The sequence below is a fragment of the Chiroxiphia lanceolata genome, chromosome 26 (assembly GCF_009829145.1).
Source record: "Chiroxiphia lanceolata isolate bChiLan1 chromosome 26, bChiLan1.pri, whole genome shotgun sequence".
Lineage (NCBI taxonomy): Eukaryota > Metazoa > Chordata > Aves > Passeriformes > Pipridae > Chiroxiphia > Chiroxiphia lanceolata.
In genome coordinates this window covers 3643214-3660324 of record NC_045662.1, presented here as the reverse complement: position 1 = coordinate 3660324, position 17111 = coordinate 3643214, and the positions used below count along the sequence as shown (strand labels likewise).

General features: G+C 57.4%; 2 protein-coding genes across 4 annotated transcripts; both read left to right on the top strand.

Annotated features, from left to right (window-relative positions):
* The first annotated feature begins 371 nt into the window (after positions 1 to 371).
* LOC116798861 (membrane primary amine oxidase-like) lies at positions 372 to 8942 on the top strand. Of its 2 annotated transcripts, none has more exons than XM_032711531.1 (4): positions 372 to 2041; positions 7105 to 7390; positions 7609 to 7738; positions 8271 to 8942. In XM_032711531.1, the coding sequence occupies exons 1-4, from the start codon at positions 475 to 477 to the stop codon at positions 8553 to 8555; spliced, it is 2268 nt and encodes a 755-aa protein (XP_032567422.1). In that variant the 5' UTR covers positions 372 to 474; the 3' UTR covers positions 8556 to 8942. The 2 variants fall into 2 exon arrangements, with proteins under 2 accessions (XP_032567422.1, XP_032567421.1); XM_032711530.1 differs by lacking the exon at positions 372 to 2041 and adding an exon at positions 4529 to 6098.
* An 897-nt stretch (positions 8943 to 9839) lies between these two features.
* On the top strand, positions 9840 to 13410 carry LOC116798860 (membrane primary amine oxidase-like). Of its 2 annotated transcripts, XM_032711529.1 has the most exons (5): positions 9858 to 11467; positions 11566 to 11851; positions 12622 to 12751; positions 12914 to 13264; positions 13295 to 13410. In XM_032711529.1, exons 1-4 carry the CDS (start codon positions 9898 to 9900, stop codon positions 13214 to 13216), a joined length of 2289 nt encoding a protein of 762 aa, XP_032567420.1. In that variant the 5' UTR covers positions 9858 to 9897; the 3' UTR covers positions 13217 to 13264; positions 13295 to 13410. The 2 variants fall into 2 exon arrangements, with proteins under 2 accessions (XP_032567419.1, XP_032567420.1); XM_032711528.1 differs by having other exon boundaries at positions 9840 to 11467; positions 12914 to 13410.
* Positions 13411 to 17111: the final 3701 nt, after the last annotated feature.

Sequence of the window (17111 nt, the reverse complement as noted above, 5' to 3'; positions counted from 1 at the left end):
CTCGAAGCTTGGAATGGTGCTGCCAGGGAGAATGTTTACAAGGAAGGAGCCTGATAAACAAGAAAAATGGGTGAGTTGCAAAGAGGTGAAATTGTACAGTGTAACAACAATTCCCAGCTTGTCAGAGCTTCACAGTGATCGCAGCCACCTCAGGCTGACTGCATGATCTCCGTTTTTACAGGCAGCCTCAGGAAGCCAGGCTGGACTGAAAAAGTAACGGAATTATGTGGAAGTTGTCTGAGTCACTGACCCTGCATCTCCACAAGTTCTTTCAGGGCACTGCTGTGGAGAAAGACAGAGGAGGCTGCAGCTGAGAGAGCTGGTCACCACGGATTTCAGATCTCCTCCCCTAGCCTCTCCCAGTCTTTTGTACTTTCTTTGCTAATCCATCCAGTGCAGCATAAACTGAGAGAGGCAGGAGCTGGAAAGCCTACTCTGAAGGCTGCTGTGAACACTGCCGGACCAGCCACAGGCATGAACGTGAAAACCGTGCTCGTCCTCCTCGGTCTGGCGTTAGCCACGATATTCGCTTTGGTCTGCATGTTGCTGACCAGAGGAAGGGCCCCCAGCACCTGCCAGCACCTGCCCGTGGAGCAGGAGGACACCGAGGATGGCCAGAGCCTGGTGTTTGCTGACCTGACACCCGAGGAGATGGCGCAAGTGGTGCGGTACCTGCAGGGAAACCTCGGGGTGCAGCTGGTCGATGCCTCGCGTGCCAAACCCTCGGACAACTGCATCGCCTCCGTGGATCTGCAGGTCCCTGCCAAGGCAGAGGTGCTGCGGTTCCTGGACGACGGGGGGGCTCGTCCCGCCCGAGAGGCACTGGCTGTGCTGTACTTTGGGAACCAGCCAGAGCCCAATGTCACCGAGTACGTGGTGGGTCCTCTGCCAACGCCGGCGTACCACCGGGACGTGACGGTGCAGAAGTACGGGGGGAAGGTGCCATACCACCGCAGACCGACGCTGGCTGTTGAATACAGGCAGCTTGGAGGGTTTTTAAAGGGCCAGGTGTTCCCCTCAGCTCCAGCTTTCATGCGACAAGTAATGGACTATGATGGAGCCAGTCTTGCAGTCGTGACAGCTGCTCCCCGTGGATTCCAGTCTGGAGATCGGATCACCTGGTTTGTTTTGTTTCAGAACGTGAGTGGATTCTTCTTGCACCCAGTGGGGCTGGAGGTGCTGGTGGATCACAGCAGCCTGGACGTCTCCCGGTGGGCGGTGAGCAGGGTCTTCTACAATGGGCAGTACTACAGGGACATGGTTCAGCTGGAGAGTGCCTACGTGCAGGGCCGTATCAGCGTGGAGAAGGTGAGGAAGGCACCACGGGATGGGGACTTCTCTTCCATGAAGCCCCGAGCACCTTCAGCTGCACTGTTCCCACTGCAGTATGAGCCCCAGGGTCCTCGCTACAGCGTCAGGAAGAACCTGGTCCTCTTCCAGGCGTGGAGCTTTGCCTTTGGGATGAGCGTGAGCACGGGCCTGCGCCTGTTTGACATCCGACACAAGGGGGAGAGGGTTGCCTATGAAATGAGCGTGCAAGAGGCGCTGTCCGTGTACGGCTCCAACTGCCCGGGAGGGATGTCCACGAGGTACATGGACGGGAGCTTTGGCCTCGGGCGCTACACCTCCCCCCTGGTGCGAGGGGTCGACTGCCCGTATTTAGCAACATACCTGGATGTGCACTACCTTGCTAATTCCCAGGTCCCTAGAATTACTAAAAATGCTCTCTGCATCTTTGAGCAGAACCTGGGCTCCCCTCTGAGGCGCCACTACTCCAACTTGCAGTCGCTCTACTACGGGGGGCTGGTCAACTCTGCTCTGGTCGTTCGCTCCATTGCCACCGTGGGCAACTATGACTATGTGTGGGACTTCATCTTCTACCAGAACGGGGCCATTGAAGGCAAGGTCCAGGCCACAGGGTACCCGAGCTCATCCTTTCTTCATGGGGATGGCCTGAGATACGGCAATAGGCTTTGGGAACACACTCTGGGTACGATACACACCCATTTCATCAACTATAAGGTGGACTTGGATGTAGGAGGTAGGTCTGGATCTTCTTTTAATGCCTTCAGTTGTACTGATAAACCCCAGTGCTTTGGGGTTTGCCTCCTTCTCCGTAGAGTCCCTAATAACTGACATCAGAACTCTACTTCTTTACTCTCCTAACCTCTTCTTTCTTTGCAAAATTATTTTTCTATTTATAAAGTAGTCTGTCAAGGTCGTTGAGTTGAAGGCAGTGAGAATTTCTGGAAGCTCTGTGTTCAGCTTCGGGAAAGTATGAAAGGTGGTAGCTGAAAAATGTTTGTGTTTCCTTGAGGCCTCACATCTGGCACGGCGTGTGTTGCCATAGGCATGGCTGGGCAGACAGGGAGTCGGCCCTGTCTGAGAACGGACGTTGTGGGCCCACTCTTGCGGCACCTGGGGCTGGTCCTGGCACTCCTTGTCCCTTGGGAAAGTCCCTTTATTGCCTCACTGTGCCAGGTAAAGCAGGGCAGCTGTCCTGGTGCTCCGTGGGGCTGAGCTCCTGCAGCTGTATCCCACCCCTCTCGTAAGGAAACACTCAAGAGCCGGATCTCAAGCCTGGGGCTGCAAAGCCGCTACAGCGACCCAGCAAGTTCCCCCGCTTCCCTGTGCGGTCATGGTCTGGCAGCAGATCCCTGCACAGGGTTGTTTGAGTCCAGGAGCAGTCCCTTGCTCACAGCCAAGTGCTGGCAGCCACCCTGGGAGTGCAGGGGTGCTCAGCCTCAGGGGCAGCTTTGCTTCCAAAAGGCTGTTCCAGTAGCTGCAGTCTGGGGGCAGTGAGAGCACAGGTGGACACTCAGTGTCTGTTATTGAACACTTCTCCTGTAAAAGGTAGGGGGAAAATGTTTTACATCTGCCCAGGACTAAAGAGCTCGCTGTGAGGCAGTAGCTGCATCTGAACCAGCCCGAGGAGAAACACAGCCCCAGGGATCCAAGCTGCCTCTGGATTGTGGGAAGTAATCTCAGAGCTACGTCAGTCAAGCTGCAGCTGACTCTAGAGCAAGCATTCGGTCCCAGCATGTGTTCTCCCATGTACCTACCTGTGATGCAGGGGTTTGTGTGGCCTTGAAAGGTGCTGCTGCTTTTGTTATGGTCAAAGTCGGGGCTGATACTGGTCCCTTGTAAGCAAAGCTCAACAACGTGCTAAAATACAGTTCCTGCATGGTGACAAGGTCCTTTTCTGTGACTGTAGTGCCCATCCATGCCTCGCACTGTTTAAAGACCCTGAGCCCTGACTGCTGCAAAACTCTCTTGAGAAGAGTTGTGTAATATCCCAGACTTGTTCCCCATAGCAAGAGGGGAGCTGTGTTCCAGGCAAGAGGGCTCGGGGCCATGCAGGGAGCATGAGAGGTGCCTGCAGGATCCCCACCTTCCAGCACAGGGAAGGCATAGCTGTGTCACAGCTAAAGTGAGCCATCCCTCACACAGGTTCTTGGATCCTGATCTGAGGCTTGTGTGGGACTCGCAGGGAAAAAGGGCAATTAATCCCTAGTGGGAAGTGAGAATGAACACATAATTCCTAAATTAACACGGCTGCAAATGGGGTAAATTGCTCCAGTGCTGTGATGGTTCCAGCCCCTCCTGCCTGTGTCTCAGGGTGTCCCCACCAAGAGGGTGTTTAGTGGATGTGGACCCTGATCTCTGTAAAGTCATCCTTGCTGTTGGTCGTGTCACTGCTGCCTTGTGTGGGGCTGGGTGCTGGGGGAGCCTTGCAGGAGCTGATGGCAACTCAGGAGCAGCTGCCTCGCAGCATTTCTGTCCGAGACAGCCCTTGTGCAAAGACTGTGTCTGCTAGAGTGGGGCTGGGATGGCTGATGACAGCCACTCCAGGTGCTGCCTGTCCCTTGCTGCCAGGAGTTCAGCAATGCCGCCTGTTCTCACCAGGGAGCTGCCTCTGGTCTTCCTGCAGCTGGAGCCAGGCTGGAGCTGCCAGGTCTCTTCCCTCAGGACTGGGAGGGACTCGGAGACAACAGAGAATGGCGACAGGAATAACTAGCATGTGGAGGTGCTGGGGAGCCAGCGGGTCTTGGGCTGTGCCAGTGTAGACTGACCCTACAGGGGAGTGGGACTGGTCCAGGAGCACTTGGGCACAAAAGGACCAGGCCAGCTGAACCAGCCCCACCAGCACAGACACATCCCCACAGGAGATGGGGAGGGAGCATCCTGGGAGATGCTGGAAGAAGCAAAGGCCCTTAGGGCAGACGAGACTGGGGCTCTTTGTGGTGTCACCCTGCAGCGGGAGAAACCCAGCAACAGCTTGATGAGTGAGTCAGTCACCGGCTCCCTGGCTGGGTCCTTCGGTGTGTCTGGGGTGGGGAGAAAACAAGCCAAACTGGCTGGGACCTGTGATCCCAGAGCCCCATGCGAGCTCCAGGCTCCCTCCCCACCTCACAAGCGTCGCCGTTACGCCCACAGTCACAAATGAATAAAGAGCCTGGTCTGTAGGTGAGGAACGTACTCTGGATGCTTCAGCCAAACCGTGTGCCCTGCTGCCACACTCGGAGCGATGAACCCCAAACTTCCCTATGTTCTCCTAGCTGGGGCTGCAGTGATAATCTTCATTCTCTCCTGCATGCTGCTGAGCAGGGGCAGGCGACCGCCTGGCTGTGAATCCCAGCCCAGCACCGTGGAGAAGACAGGATCCGTGAGCCAGAGCCTGGTGTTTGCTGACCTGACACCCGAGGAGATGGCGCAAGTGGTGCGGTACCTGCAGGGAAACCTCGGGGTGCAGCTGGTCGATGCCTCGCGTGCCAAACCCTCGGACAACTGCATCGCCTCTGTGGATCTGCAGGTCCCTGCCAAGGCAGAGGTGCTGCGGTTCCTGGACGGCGGGGGGGCTCGTCCCGCCCGAGAGGCACTGGCTGTGCTGTACTTTGGGAACCAGCCAGAGCCCAATGTCACCGAGTACGTGGTGGGTCCTCTGCCAACGCCGGCGTACCACCGGGACGTGACGGTGCAGAAGTACGGGGGGAAGGTGCCATACCACCGCAGACCAATGCTGGGCAGTGAGTACAAGCAGGTGGCAGCATTCTTGGAGACAGTGGCATTTGCTGCAGCACCAAGCTTCCTGCAAGAAGTCTTGGAGTATGACAGCACCAGTGTGGCATTTCAGACCACAGCCCCTCACGGGTTCCAGTCTGGAGACCGTAAGTCCTGGTTCATCCTGTTTCAGAACGTGAGTGGATTCTTCTTGCACCCAGTGGGGCTGGAGGTGCTGGTGGATCACAGCAGCCTGGACGTCTCCCGGTGGGCGGTGAGCAGGGTCTTCTACAATGGGCAGTACTACAGGGACATGGTTCAGCTGGAGAGTGCCTACGTGCAGGGCCGTATCAGCGTGGAGAAGGTGAGGAAGGCACCACGGGATGGGGACTTCTCTTCCATGAAGCCCCGAGCACCTTCAGCTGCACTGTTCCCACTGCAGTATGAGCCCCAGGGTCCTCGCTACAGCGTCAGGAAGAACCTGGTCCTCTTCCAGGCGTGGAGCTTTGCCTTTGGGATGAGCGTGAGCACGGGCCTGCGCCTGTTTGACATCCGACACAAGGGGGAGAGGGTTGCCTATGAAATGAGCGTGCAAGAGGCGCTGTCCGTGTACGGCTCCAACTGCCCGGGAGGGATGTCCACGAGGTACATGGACGGGAGCTTTGGCCTCGGGCGCTACACCTCCCCCCTGGTGCGAGGGGTCGACTGCCCATATTCAGCCACCTACGTGGACACACCCTCTCTGTCTGAGACCCTGAGGCCCAGCATGAGGAAGGCTTCTCTCTGCATCTTTGAACAGAACCTGGGCTCCCCTCTGAGGCGCCACTACTCCAACTTGCAGTCGCTCTACTACGGGGGGCTGGTCAACTCTGCTCTGGTCGTTCGCTCCATTGCCACCGTGGGCAACTATGACTATGTGTGGGACTTCATCTTCTACCAGAACGGGGCCATTGAAGGCAAGGTCCAGGCCACAGGGTACCCAAGCTCATCCTTTCTTCATGGGGATGGCCTGAGATATGGCAATAGGCTTTGGGAACACACTCTGGGTATGATACGTACTCATTCCTTCAACTATAAGGTGGATTTGGATGTAGGAGGTAGGTTTGCATCTTGTCTCTCCTTTTTTGCCCTCCCCAAGTACTTCTAGTCTTGGAAAACTTGAGTTTTTTGGTGCTTATACAGATTTTCCTTTCCACTTGTGAGGCAGGGTGGTGTGCTTACAATGGGGGGATGGCAAAACTGCAGAAACAGGCAAAAGGTGAATGAAACCAGGCTGTCACTGCTAACACTGGCAGGGGAGGTATGGGGTTAGTTCACATGAGGAAAGGAAAGAAAATTATCACAGTGGTGGTGGCTCTGCACGGGTCTTCTACTGTGGGGTTTGGACCTTCGTGGATGGCCAGAAATTCAGCTCTGAAGTGGTCTTTATGCAAGCTGGGAACTCATGTGGGGCTGAAAGGAGCAGAACTCTGAGGGCATCTTGGTGGGATGGGCAGGTGGTGCTGAGCACTGGCCCATCACCCAGACCCACACTGGCCATCGAGCACTCTCAGCCAGCCCTTTGCCATCTTGTCCCCAGATCGATTTGCTCCTGTACCCTTCCTGCTCCCATATCCCCCCTGAGACCGGCCTACGTCTCTTCTTTGTGGCAGGACCTGAATGATGCAGCATCTGGTCTGTGATGTGCAAATGTGTTCAGCCTGGGCTGCTCCAGGTGCCTCCATCACACAGGACATGCTGATGAGCAGTAACAGCCTGTGCCAGCGGGTGCTCTGGTTAATTAGGCTGTGCTTGTACAGAAAGCAAACCTGTTTTTCTGCCCTGGGACAAGGCTCGCCCTTTGTCCCCTCTTGTCTTTTGCAGAGTCTGCTGCAGAGTGGTCTTGCCTGGCTCAGACAAGTGTCCAGCCATAGATCAACACACATGGTGTACACTTGTGGCACAAGGAGCTGTGGAGCAGCAACTGCTCTCGGGCAGAATTGGTGCCCCGAGCTCAGGATGCAGGGAGGGAGGACAGGGAGAGTGAGCTCTGACTGCATTGATGTCCTTGGGGAACAGGGGACTGTAGGGACTCTCCTCAGTGACTTTGTTTTTGCTTTTCAGGGTTGAAAAACTCCCTGGTGGCCCATGACATGGCATTTGAGATGACACGGGCTCCCTGGAGCCCAGAGCAGCAGATAGAGAGGCCACGACTCACCAAGAAAGTCCTGGACACAGAGGACCAGGCTGCCTTCCGACTCCAGTCAAAGATGCCCAGATACATCTACTTTGCAGCCAACAGCAAAAACAAGTGGGGCCACCAGCGTGGTTACAGGATCCAGATCACCAGCTTTGCAGGGGACCACATCCCTGAAGCCAGCTCCATGGAGAGGGCCATCAGCTGGGCAAGGTCAGGCTGTTCTGGCTGGGGTGGCAGGTTCTCAGACACTCCCCAGCTCTGCTAGATGGGAAGGCATCACATGGATGTCCCTTGATGGGGGAAGCACAGGGAAACACTCTTCTGAGCTGAGGTTGCTCCATTGTAGCAAGCCTGTGCTGTGCAGGCTCTTTCAGGAGCTGACTTAGCTCTGCCATGACTCAGGGGGCTGTCTCTTTTCTTGTCCTCAGGTACCAGCTGGCTGTCACCCGGCGGAAGGAGGAGGAGCCCACCAGCACCAGCATCTACAACCAGAATGACCCCTGGACACCCACTGTTGCCTTCGCCGACTTCATCAACAACGAGACCATCACCAACGAGGTGGGCTGGGGTCCCCTGGGCTGGAGCTGTAATAGCCACCCCCAGGCTCGACGAGAGCCCCAGGGACTGAGCAACCCTGGTATTGCCCATGGGACAGCACGCTCAGCTGGGAGAGCAGCAGCCCTGGGCAACCAGGAAAGTGGGTTTGAGCATCCCCTTCCCCATAAGCCTGCTCAGTACTTTGGTGAGAGTGTGCAGATCAGAGCATGCAGAGCAGGAACTTGTTTCTCCCTGTGGAGAAATGCTGGCAAAACATCAGGAAAATCTCAGTGAGGTTGGAGTGAGGCCACAGAGGTCAAGGCAAGGGCCCTTCCGCTGGATGGATATTGTGGCCATGGCTGCAGGCAGGCCTTGGGGGAAGGGAGGGGATCTTTCCCAGGAGGGGGGAGCTCAGTGTGTGGGAGTGCAGCTGCCTGGTGCCTATGGGTTCCCCTCCTTCTCTCCTGTCAGTCCCCATGGCCCCATGTGGATTTCGGTCACTGCTGCTGCAGCCTCTAAACTAACCCTGGGCTTGTGGCTTTTCCCTGCCTAGGACCTGGTTGCCTGGATAACCACTGGATTCCTTCACATCCCACACTCTGAGGATATTCCCAACACTGTGACTGTGGGAAACTCGGTTGGTTTTCTCCTGAGACCCTACAACTACTACGACCTGGACCCCTCTATATACTCCCACGATGGTGTGTTTTTCACCAGTGAGCAGGACTTCATGGCATGTGAAATCAACCCTCTCGCCTGCCTGCCCAAAACTGCCTCTTGTTTGCCAAACTTTCCCCCATTCACCTATGATGGTTTTCAAAACATGAGCAGGCTTTAGTGCTACAGGATGGTGTGAGGAGATGCGGTCAGAGACACCAGGCTGACTGTTCTGTCTCAGATTTTCTCATTTTAGTGAAGTTGTCTCAATTTCCAGTTGTGTAATGACTTCACATTTTACCATTGCTTTTGAAATAGTGCTCTTGAAAAAGGAAGCGTGATCTTCCTGGCATGATGCCACATGGGAGTCTATGTTATCTGTTAATTGCTGAGTTTGAGTCTGTTTCAGGAGGAAAGTGAGGAGAAAATCCTGTTCCTCTGCTGTAGAAATAAGTGCTATGTAGTGCATATCTCAGGTTAAAATAATGAAAATGGTGCTGGTCCAGTGCTCTCGAGTGTCTCGTTCTTACAACTCACAGCAGTGTCTCCTGGGGTGTGATGCTGGTCTCTGCCATGTTCCCTCTGCCCACAAACCAGCCCAGCAGTGTGGCTCTGGGTGCCTGTCAGGGCATGGGGACATCCAGCTGGAGGGCAGGAGAGATGGGCTGGGGTGTCCCAGGGCTCTGGGGCCACAACTGAGGTGGGCACTGGCACCAAGCCCTGTGGGTGTTGGGGGAAGGCTGGGTTCAGGGCCAGGACCCCATGGGCTGCAGCTCTCAGGCACTCAGTGCTGAGCACAGGGGAGGGATGCAGAGGGGACCTTTGCAAGGTCTCATGGCTGCTGGCAGTGCAGCATGGCCAGTGCCACTGCCCGTTTGCCAGGATGCAGGTCAGGCTCTGGAGCCCTCGTCCCCCTCCTCACAGCCCCATCTGTGCTAGGATGTAGCTCAGGATCAGGGGCACATTTGTGGGGTGACAAGTGTCTGTCCCCTTCGTCACGGCTGCAGGACTGTGGGGATTTTGGCAGCAGTGGGTGATGCTGGTGGTGGTGGTGGTGGGGCTGTGTCAGGATGAGGCCGTGGTGCTGTGCCCAGTGCTGCTCTGCATGGGGAAGGGTTGTCTCTGTGGCTACTGCTGCCTGCCCAGCATCTGCAAGGTTAAAAGAAGGAGGAGCAGGGATATGCATTTATTTCCCTCGAATGACTGGATCCATCCCCTTCAAGCTCTGCAGTGTATGATCTGGGACCAGAGGGAAGGACAGATGCACAAGCATTAAGTTTACTTAAAATTGTAAACTGCTGGCGAAGCAGTGCAAAGTTGCCTTTTATGGTTCCCAGCAAATCCTGGCAATGTGTGAGAACATCTCTGCACGTCCTTCCTGCGAGTTCCTCCAGGCTGTTTCCTGCTGAGAAAACAGGGGGGGAAAACAAACCCAGCCCCTTGTTCCCGAGGGTCACTGGGAGGATTCTGCAACTGGAAATGCATCCTGCCAGACTGCAGGAGCACTCAGTGCCTCAGCAGGCATGAACGTGAAAACTGTGCTCGTCCTCCTCGGTCTGGCATTAGCCACGATATTCGCTTTGGTCTGCGTGTTGCTGACCAGAGGAAGGGCCCCCAGCACCTGCCAGCACCTGCCCGTGGAGCAGGAGGACACCGAGGATGGCCAGAGCCTGGTGTTTGCTGACCTGACACCCGAGGAGATGGCGCAAGTGGTGCGGTACCTGCAGGGAAACCTCGGGGTGCAGCTGGTCGATGCCTCGCGTGCCAAACCCTCGGACAACTGCATCGCCTCTGTGGATCTGCAGGTCCCTGCCAAGGCAGAGGTGCTGCGGTTCCTGGACGGCGGGGGGGCTCGTCCCGCCCGAGAGGCACTGGCTGTGCTGTACTTTGGGAACCAGCCAGAGCCCAATGTCACCGAGTACGTGGTGGGTCCTCTGCCAACGCCGGCGTACCACCGGGACGTGACGGTGCAGAAGTACGGGGGGAAGGTGCCATACCACCGCAGACCTGTTACTGGCAAGGAGTATATGGATATCAACACCCTCATCCGGAGGGAGTTGAAAAAGGCGCCGCAATTCCTCACCACATGCTGCGAGTCTGACGGGACCGACCTGGCCATCCTCACCACGGCCCCACGGGGCTTCAAATCCGGAGACCGCACAACCTGGTTTGTCCTTTTCCACAACGTGGCTGGCACCGGCTACTACCTGTCACCAGTGGGGCTGGAGGTGCTGGTGGAGCACAGGGACCTCCACGCCTCCCGTTGGCAGCTGCGCAAAGTCTTCTACAACGGCCGGTACTTTGCCAGCACAGAGGATCTGGAGCAGGAGTTTCTGGCTCGCACGCTGGAGGTCGTCAGGCTCAAGAAGCCCCAGGCTGATGCAGTGCTGGGGTCAATGAGGCCCCGGTACCCACCTGATTCCCTGGGTCCGATGCAGTTTGAGCCCCAGGGTCCCCGCTACAGCGTCAGGGGCAATCGCGTCACCTACCAGGGCTGGAGCGTCACCTTTGGCATGAACCCCAACTCTGGCCCACGCCTCTTTGACATCAGGTACCGGGGGGAGAGGATTGTCTATGAGCTGAGTCTCCAGGAAGCCTTAGCCCTGTATGGCTCCAACTGCCCTGGGGGCATGTCCACCCGCTATCTTGACGGGAGCTTTGGCATCGGCAGGTTTGCCTACGAGCTGGTCCGGGGCGTCGACTGCCCCTACACAGCGACCTATGTGGACCAGCACTACCTGGTAGAGTCAGATACTCCCAAGACCAACCAGAACTCACTCTGCATTTTTGAGCACGACTCTGCCCTCCCTCTGCGGCGCCACTTCTCTGACTCGCAGTCCTTTTACTATGGTGGGCTGCGGAAAAACACGCTGGTCATCCGTACCATCTCCACACTCGTCAACTACGACTACATCTGGGACTTCATGTTCCACGGCAGTGGGGCCGTGGAGGTCCGTGTACATGCTACTGGCTACATTAGCACCTCCTTCCTCCATGGCCAAGGCACTAACTATGGCAACAGGGTTGGGCCCCACACGCTGGGAACGATGCACTTCCACCACATGCACTACAAGGTGGACCTCGATGTCGACGGTAGGTCTGGTCACCTTTGCTCATGGCTGTGGTTCACTGTGGCCTGCAGCTCCGCCTGGGGTGTGGAGGTCGAGAGTGTTTCCCCTTCTGCTTCACAGGGCAGCTGAACTTCCTGGAGACCCAGGACATGGAGTATGAGATTATCAAAGATCCCTGGAGCACGCAGAACACCATCGAGCGTCCGTACCTCCGCAGGAAAAGGCTGGAGAGGGAGGATGAGGCAGCATTCCCGCTCAATGCCCCCATGCCCCGCTACCTCTCCTTTGCCAGCCCCAATCCCAACAAGTGGGGGCACCCACGCAGCTACCGGATCCAGATCATCAGCTTTGCTGGGAAGCACCTGCCCATCAACAGCTCCATGGAGCGATCTGTCAGCTGGGGCAGGTGGGTGCCAGGGCTGGGGAGCACTTGGCTCCCACTCCCTATTCCCCCACTCACCCCTGCAGCCCTGGCTCCTCCTGCTCCTGGTGTGGGGGAGCCGCCACTTCTGTGCAGCCCTGTGCCAAGCTGCAGGGAAGGGTTAAACAGAGAACGTGCATGGGTTTTGGCTCTGAAATTCCATTGAAAAGTTGCTCAATAACGTCTGCTCATGGTAGGTCACAGGCAGGAATCTGACCCCGGATCAGACTAATTTAGAGAAACGACGTGTTTTTCCCTTTAAGGAGAACCAAGCTGCAGGACTAATTCCCAAGGGAAGCACTGGCTTCCCCAGGTTGTGATATCTTCCCCTGAGGACAGAATGTGTTCTAGAAAATGCTTGGGATAAGCACAGACCAGTCTTGCTGCCAGGGTGAACTAACAGAGCTCATGCTGGGGGAATCTGTATGGATGAGAAGTAGCTGTGGCTGAAGGGACTGTGTTGGGCGTTGAGCAGCAGCATCTTTACCTGGATCAATTTGTGTTTCTCAGGCATGCTGGAAAAGCCACAGGCAGTAAGGCATTCCCTGCAAGCCCAAAGGTGCTGGGGCTGCTGCCCATTACTGCCATGCTTATCCCTGCCAGCCCTTTCCCTCCCTGCCCCAGGACAGACCAGGTTCCCTGGCATGCACCAGGGGTGCATCCAGCCCCAGTTCACCAGTGCATCCAGCCAGCAATGCCATGGCTGCCCTGCCCTGTGCCAGCATGGAAAAGCCCTTTGCTCCCTGTGCTGGCAGGTACCAGCTGGCTGTCACCCAGCGGAAGGAGGAGGAGCCCACCAGCACCAGCATCTACAACCAGAATGACCCCTGGACGCCCACTGTCACCTTCGCTGACTTCATCAACAACGAGACCATCACCAACAAGGTAAGCCGGGGGCTCTGGGGGGAGAGGAGCTGAGCCCTGTGGGTGCTATCCTGGCTCCTGCCCTGGATGGAGGCTTCACATGTCCCGGAGCCAAACTGAGCAGCCGCCAGGCTGGAAGAGTCCTGCTCAGCCTGATAAATGCCTCTTTGCTCTCCTGCCCAGGACCTGGTCGCCTGGATCTCCGTGGGGTTCCTGCATGTCCCCCATGCTGAAGACGTCCCCAACACGGTGGCCGTGGGGAACAGTGTTGGCTTTTTCCTGAGGCCCTACAACTACTTCGACGAGGACCCCTCAGTGGACTCACCTGGCAGTGTGTACTTCAGCAGTGAGCAGGACACCAGGGCATGTGGGGCCAACCCCCTCGCCTGCCTGCCCACCACTGCTGCATGTGCCCCCCACCTTCCTCCCTTCCACTTTGGGGGCTTCCTCAACGTCAGCCTGGCACCGCCATTCGGCGGGGTGTGACGGGTCAGGGCCTACTGTCCCCTCCCCACCCATGTGGGCATTGGGCAGGTGCTTGGAGGGGCTCTGTCACCACCCCAGGACCTGCCCTCCCCCTGCCCAGGGTGTCATGTGTTCAGGGTTGGTTTTTGAAGGTGCTCAGCTGTCGTTTCAGCACTGCAGTGCTGCTAAAGGTGCAACCAAAACCTCTGAAAAACGACCCCTAGGAGTGATTTTTTGATCTCCATCTGGTGTCATCCTGTGTTCCATATAGTGCCCACGGCTGCCCCTCTCCACTCAGACACTCCTGCCACCTGCCCAAGGTACACCAGCGCACACAGGGTGACAGTGCCAGCCAGGGCTGCACATGACACAAAGCCACAGCTGCCCTTGGAGCCACAATCCATCCGAGTGCAACCAAAACCTCTGAAAAACGACCCCTAGGAGTGATTTTTTGATCTCCATCTGGTGTCATCCTGTGTTCCATATAGTGCCCACGGCTGCCCCTCTCCACTCAGACACTCCTGCCACCTGCCCAAGGTACACCAGCGCACACAGGGTGACAGTGCCAGCCAGGGCTGCACATGACACAAAGCCACAGCTGCCCTTGGAGCCACAATCCATCCGAGGTTTTGCCCAGGGTGGCAGGAGCGAGCGGTGTGATGGCACTCCCATCCACAGGGAGATGGCAGCTCCAGGACGCCCAAAAGATCCTCCCCAGCCTCACAGCCACTGCAGCATCCCGACTGCAGGGCCCAGGTGCTGCCAGGCTCTGGCAGCTGCTGCAGTGCCAACTCTGCAGGTAGGGACAGTGTGCTGGGCTCCCTGGGAGCTCATGGGAGGAGCCCATGGTTGGGACCCCAGAGGGGCACTGCCTGAGCTGGGCTGCCACGTCTGCCCTTCCCAGTAGACAGGCACTGGGGTGCTTTCCCTGACCAAACCTGAGCTCACAGGTGCTGCTGTGGCTCCTAAGGCTGGGGCGAGACCCCAGTAAGGCTGATGCTGTAGAGACTGGTGTCCTGTAAGGGGTGGCCCTGGCTCAGCTCTGCAGGGGTCCAAGGGCTGGCACAGCACCCAGCACAGTGCCTGGCATGGCTGTGTGAGGGTGCCCCAGCCCTGCTCCTGGGCCCAGGGTGCTGGTAGGAGGCTCCTGCTGGGGCATATGGGACAAACAAGGGAGTTAATGTGTAACAGCTGTTCTGAGCAGCATTAATCAGTTCTGGCCTTGGCTGCTGCCCGTCCTGCTTAGCCCCACCCCGGTGTGAAGACTTCTCCTGCACCCCTAGCTGCTTGTGCAGTTCTGGCCTGTGGGATCCTGCAGGCTCCAGAGCCCATTCCCACTGTGCCAGGCTGGGATGGGGCACCAAGGAGCTTGGGGAGGGTGGTGGCAGTCCTGGCATGTGGCTGCAGATGCTGAGCACCAGCCAAGGTGTCCCTGGGGGCATGGTGGGTGTCCATCCTCTCTGACCCCTCAGTGTAGTGGCTGGGTCTGCCCAGAACCATGCTGCAAGGGGCTTGAGAAGCCCTAATGGCAGCTGCACTTTCCCCTGGGAACCACCTCAGCTCCCAGCAGCACCCAGGGGCGTTGTGCAGAGTGAGCAGCTGAGGCTGTGCCTCTGTGGGAGGCTGCAGTGGTCCCTGGCTGCCCTGGGGTGACAGCAGGGACTGTACTCAGAGGTCCTCTGAGGTCTTGGTCTGGCTGGCATCCTGCCCTCTGCCGCGTGCCCACGTGTGCACGGTGCTGCCTGGACTCTGCCTGCTGACGCAGTCCCGTGCTGGCAGTGACCCGCTGCTGCCTGGCCCGGACCTTGCAGCCATCTGGGAACGTTCTGGACCAAACATTGGCAGCGCATGCAGCACACTGTGTTACAGCACCCGCTTGTGCCGCACCTGCTGTAGCTCCATCGGGAGCTCTGTGTCCCAGATCCAGCTGCTGCCACTGCAGGCACACTCCTCCTGGGCTGCCAGCTGATCCTGAGCTCAGTGGGCACAGGCCCAGGGCAGAAATCAGGTTCCCCCAGCCTGGCCCCACTCCTTCCCTGAGAAAGCCTCCCCAGCCAGTTTGCAATGTGCATCCCAGCAGTGCTGCCAGCGTGGCTGCTTGGTGCAGGGGGTGAGCTGGAGCCTGGCATGGTGCTCCTCAAGCTGGTGTCAGATGGGCCAGGATGCAGAACCGTGCGGTGCCCAGGGGGTCAGCAGCTCCTGCTGCCCCAAGCTGGCCCTGCTCCACACAGTGACTTTGGGACCAGGGATTTATCTACAGTGCAGGGCACAGAGCAGTGCTGGGAAACCACTGCGTGCATCCTGGCAGCTCTGGCACAGACCTGACCTGTGGCATGTGCACCTGGGCACTGCACAGGGGGGTACTGGGCTGTGCCACTCTGTCCTCCATGCTGGGAGGGAGGAGGTGATTGCTCCTGTCCTGCTTCCTGGTCTCTCACTGCTGCAGCCCCAGGTTTCCTGCAGTGACTTTCCAAGTGGACTGGAGTGCTAGTCCCCATCCCTCAGAGCATTTTGCCCCATTTTCTGCTGTGAAATCTCCCGTGGAGGATTTATTGCTGATGGTTTCAAAATGTTTTTGACACAGAAGCCAAGTTGGCTGCATTCCTTCACACTGGCCAAAGCCACTCTCAGTTGAGGACCCTGGAATGAGCAGTTAGGGAATATGTTTTGCAAGAGTAACTCCATTTCTTTGCAAGCTTCTGTTTTGTTGGGGTGTTCTGTAGGTCAGGAGCTCAGACTATCCCCTTTGGATGCAGCGAGGCTGGGCTGGGAGGGATGGGGAGGACCAGCCCTGGGCAAGGATGTGCCTGTGGCAGGGCTGACCCCACAGCATTTGCACTGCTGCTCTCACGGGCCATTTGTGCCCATATCCCAGGGAGGAAGGTTTGCTGGGCTGTCAGACTCCGTGGCTCCCTGGGCTCTGCGTAGGTAGGGGGGACAGGATGCTGCCTGTAGACCTCGCTGTTTGTGGGCAGGACTTGGCTCAGGACATGACTCTCACAGCAGCAAACAGTTTATGGCAACGGTTCAAGGCTCTTGACCTGCCTGCTCACGAGGGAAATAAGTGATGCATTCCACTGGCTGCTGATCACTAACACCTTGCTGCCTACTCCCATCATGGGCAGCTGCCTGCTCCCATCATGGGCAGCTACCTGTTCAGGTGTGGCAGGTGATGGCTGAGCACCCTGTGCTGCTGCCACAAAGCTGCATGCTCATGCAACAGCAGTTGTGGATGATGAAGTTGTGGTGCCCACAGTGCTGCCAGTGATGACAGGGTGTGGCTGGGGTTGCGGGAACAGCCAAGGGCTGGTATCCAGTACCATAGGATGAGTGGCATGTTTGGCTCCATCCCCTCAGCTGGGGTCTGATGGTGCAGGAGGGATTAACACAGCAGAGTGGTGCTGGGAGGAGGAATGCCATCCCTATTTGCAAAGGTTCTTTAGCCCCACAGCAGAGACCAGAAGAATATGGCTGGCAGCCAGGAGCACCCCCAGCCTGGCTGTCTGTGGCTGCAGGGAACTCCAGGAATGGCTTGGAAAGTTTTCCTTTATGTGAAGTCCTGGTTAAATTAGCCTGGCAAATGAAGAGGGGGTAGGCAGCCTGTCCTCTGCTCCATGCACCCACTCCACACTCCTGGGCGCCCCTGGCATGGTCTGGTGGTGATTCACAGGGAGATGGCAGAGAGGTGGGAGCAGTATCAACCCTGGGCACAGCAACTCTGCAGGGCTGTCACACAGATAATGGAGCAAAGGCTGCAGTTCAGCTGGAGCAGCTGAGCTGTTGTATTGGCTGACCAGAGGAGCTGGGGCTGCAGGATTCCCCCGCATGAGGGGACAGTGTGGGGCAGGGGACAGCGCTGTTGCTGGAGCACCCTGTGCTCCACGTGCCCTCAGAGCCTGTTTTTCCCTTTTATGTA

What these genes read in the sequence shown, in the direction of transcription:
- LOC116798860 (XM_032711528.1), top strand. Translation starts at nt 9,898, where the DNA reads ATGAACGTGAAAACTGTGCTCGTCCTCCTCGGTCTGGCATTAGCCACG. An exon ending in GGTGGACCTCGATGTCGACG is followed by an intron (nt 11,468 to 11,565) that starts GTAGGTCTGGTC and finishes TCTGCTTCACAG; the next exon opens with GGCAGCTGAACTTCCTGGAG. An exon ending in ACGAGACCATCACCAACAAG is followed by an intron (nt 12,752 to 12,913) that starts GTAAGCCGGGGG and finishes TCTCCTGCCCAG; the next exon opens with GACCTGGTCGCCTGGATCTC.
- LOC116798861 (XM_032711530.1), top strand. Translation starts at nt 4,529, where the DNA reads ATGAACCCCAAACTTCCCTATGTTCTCCTAGCTGGGGCTGCAGTGATA. An exon ending in GGTGGATTTGGATGTAGGAG is followed by an intron (nt 6,099 to 7,104) that starts GTAGGTTTGCAT and finishes TTTGCTTTTCAG; the next exon opens with GGTTGAAAAACTCCCTGGTG. An exon ending in AGGGCCATCAGCTGGGCAAG is followed by an intron (nt 7,391 to 7,608) that starts GTCAGGCTGTTC and finishes TCTTGTCCTCAG; the next exon opens with GTACCAGCTGGCTGTCACCC.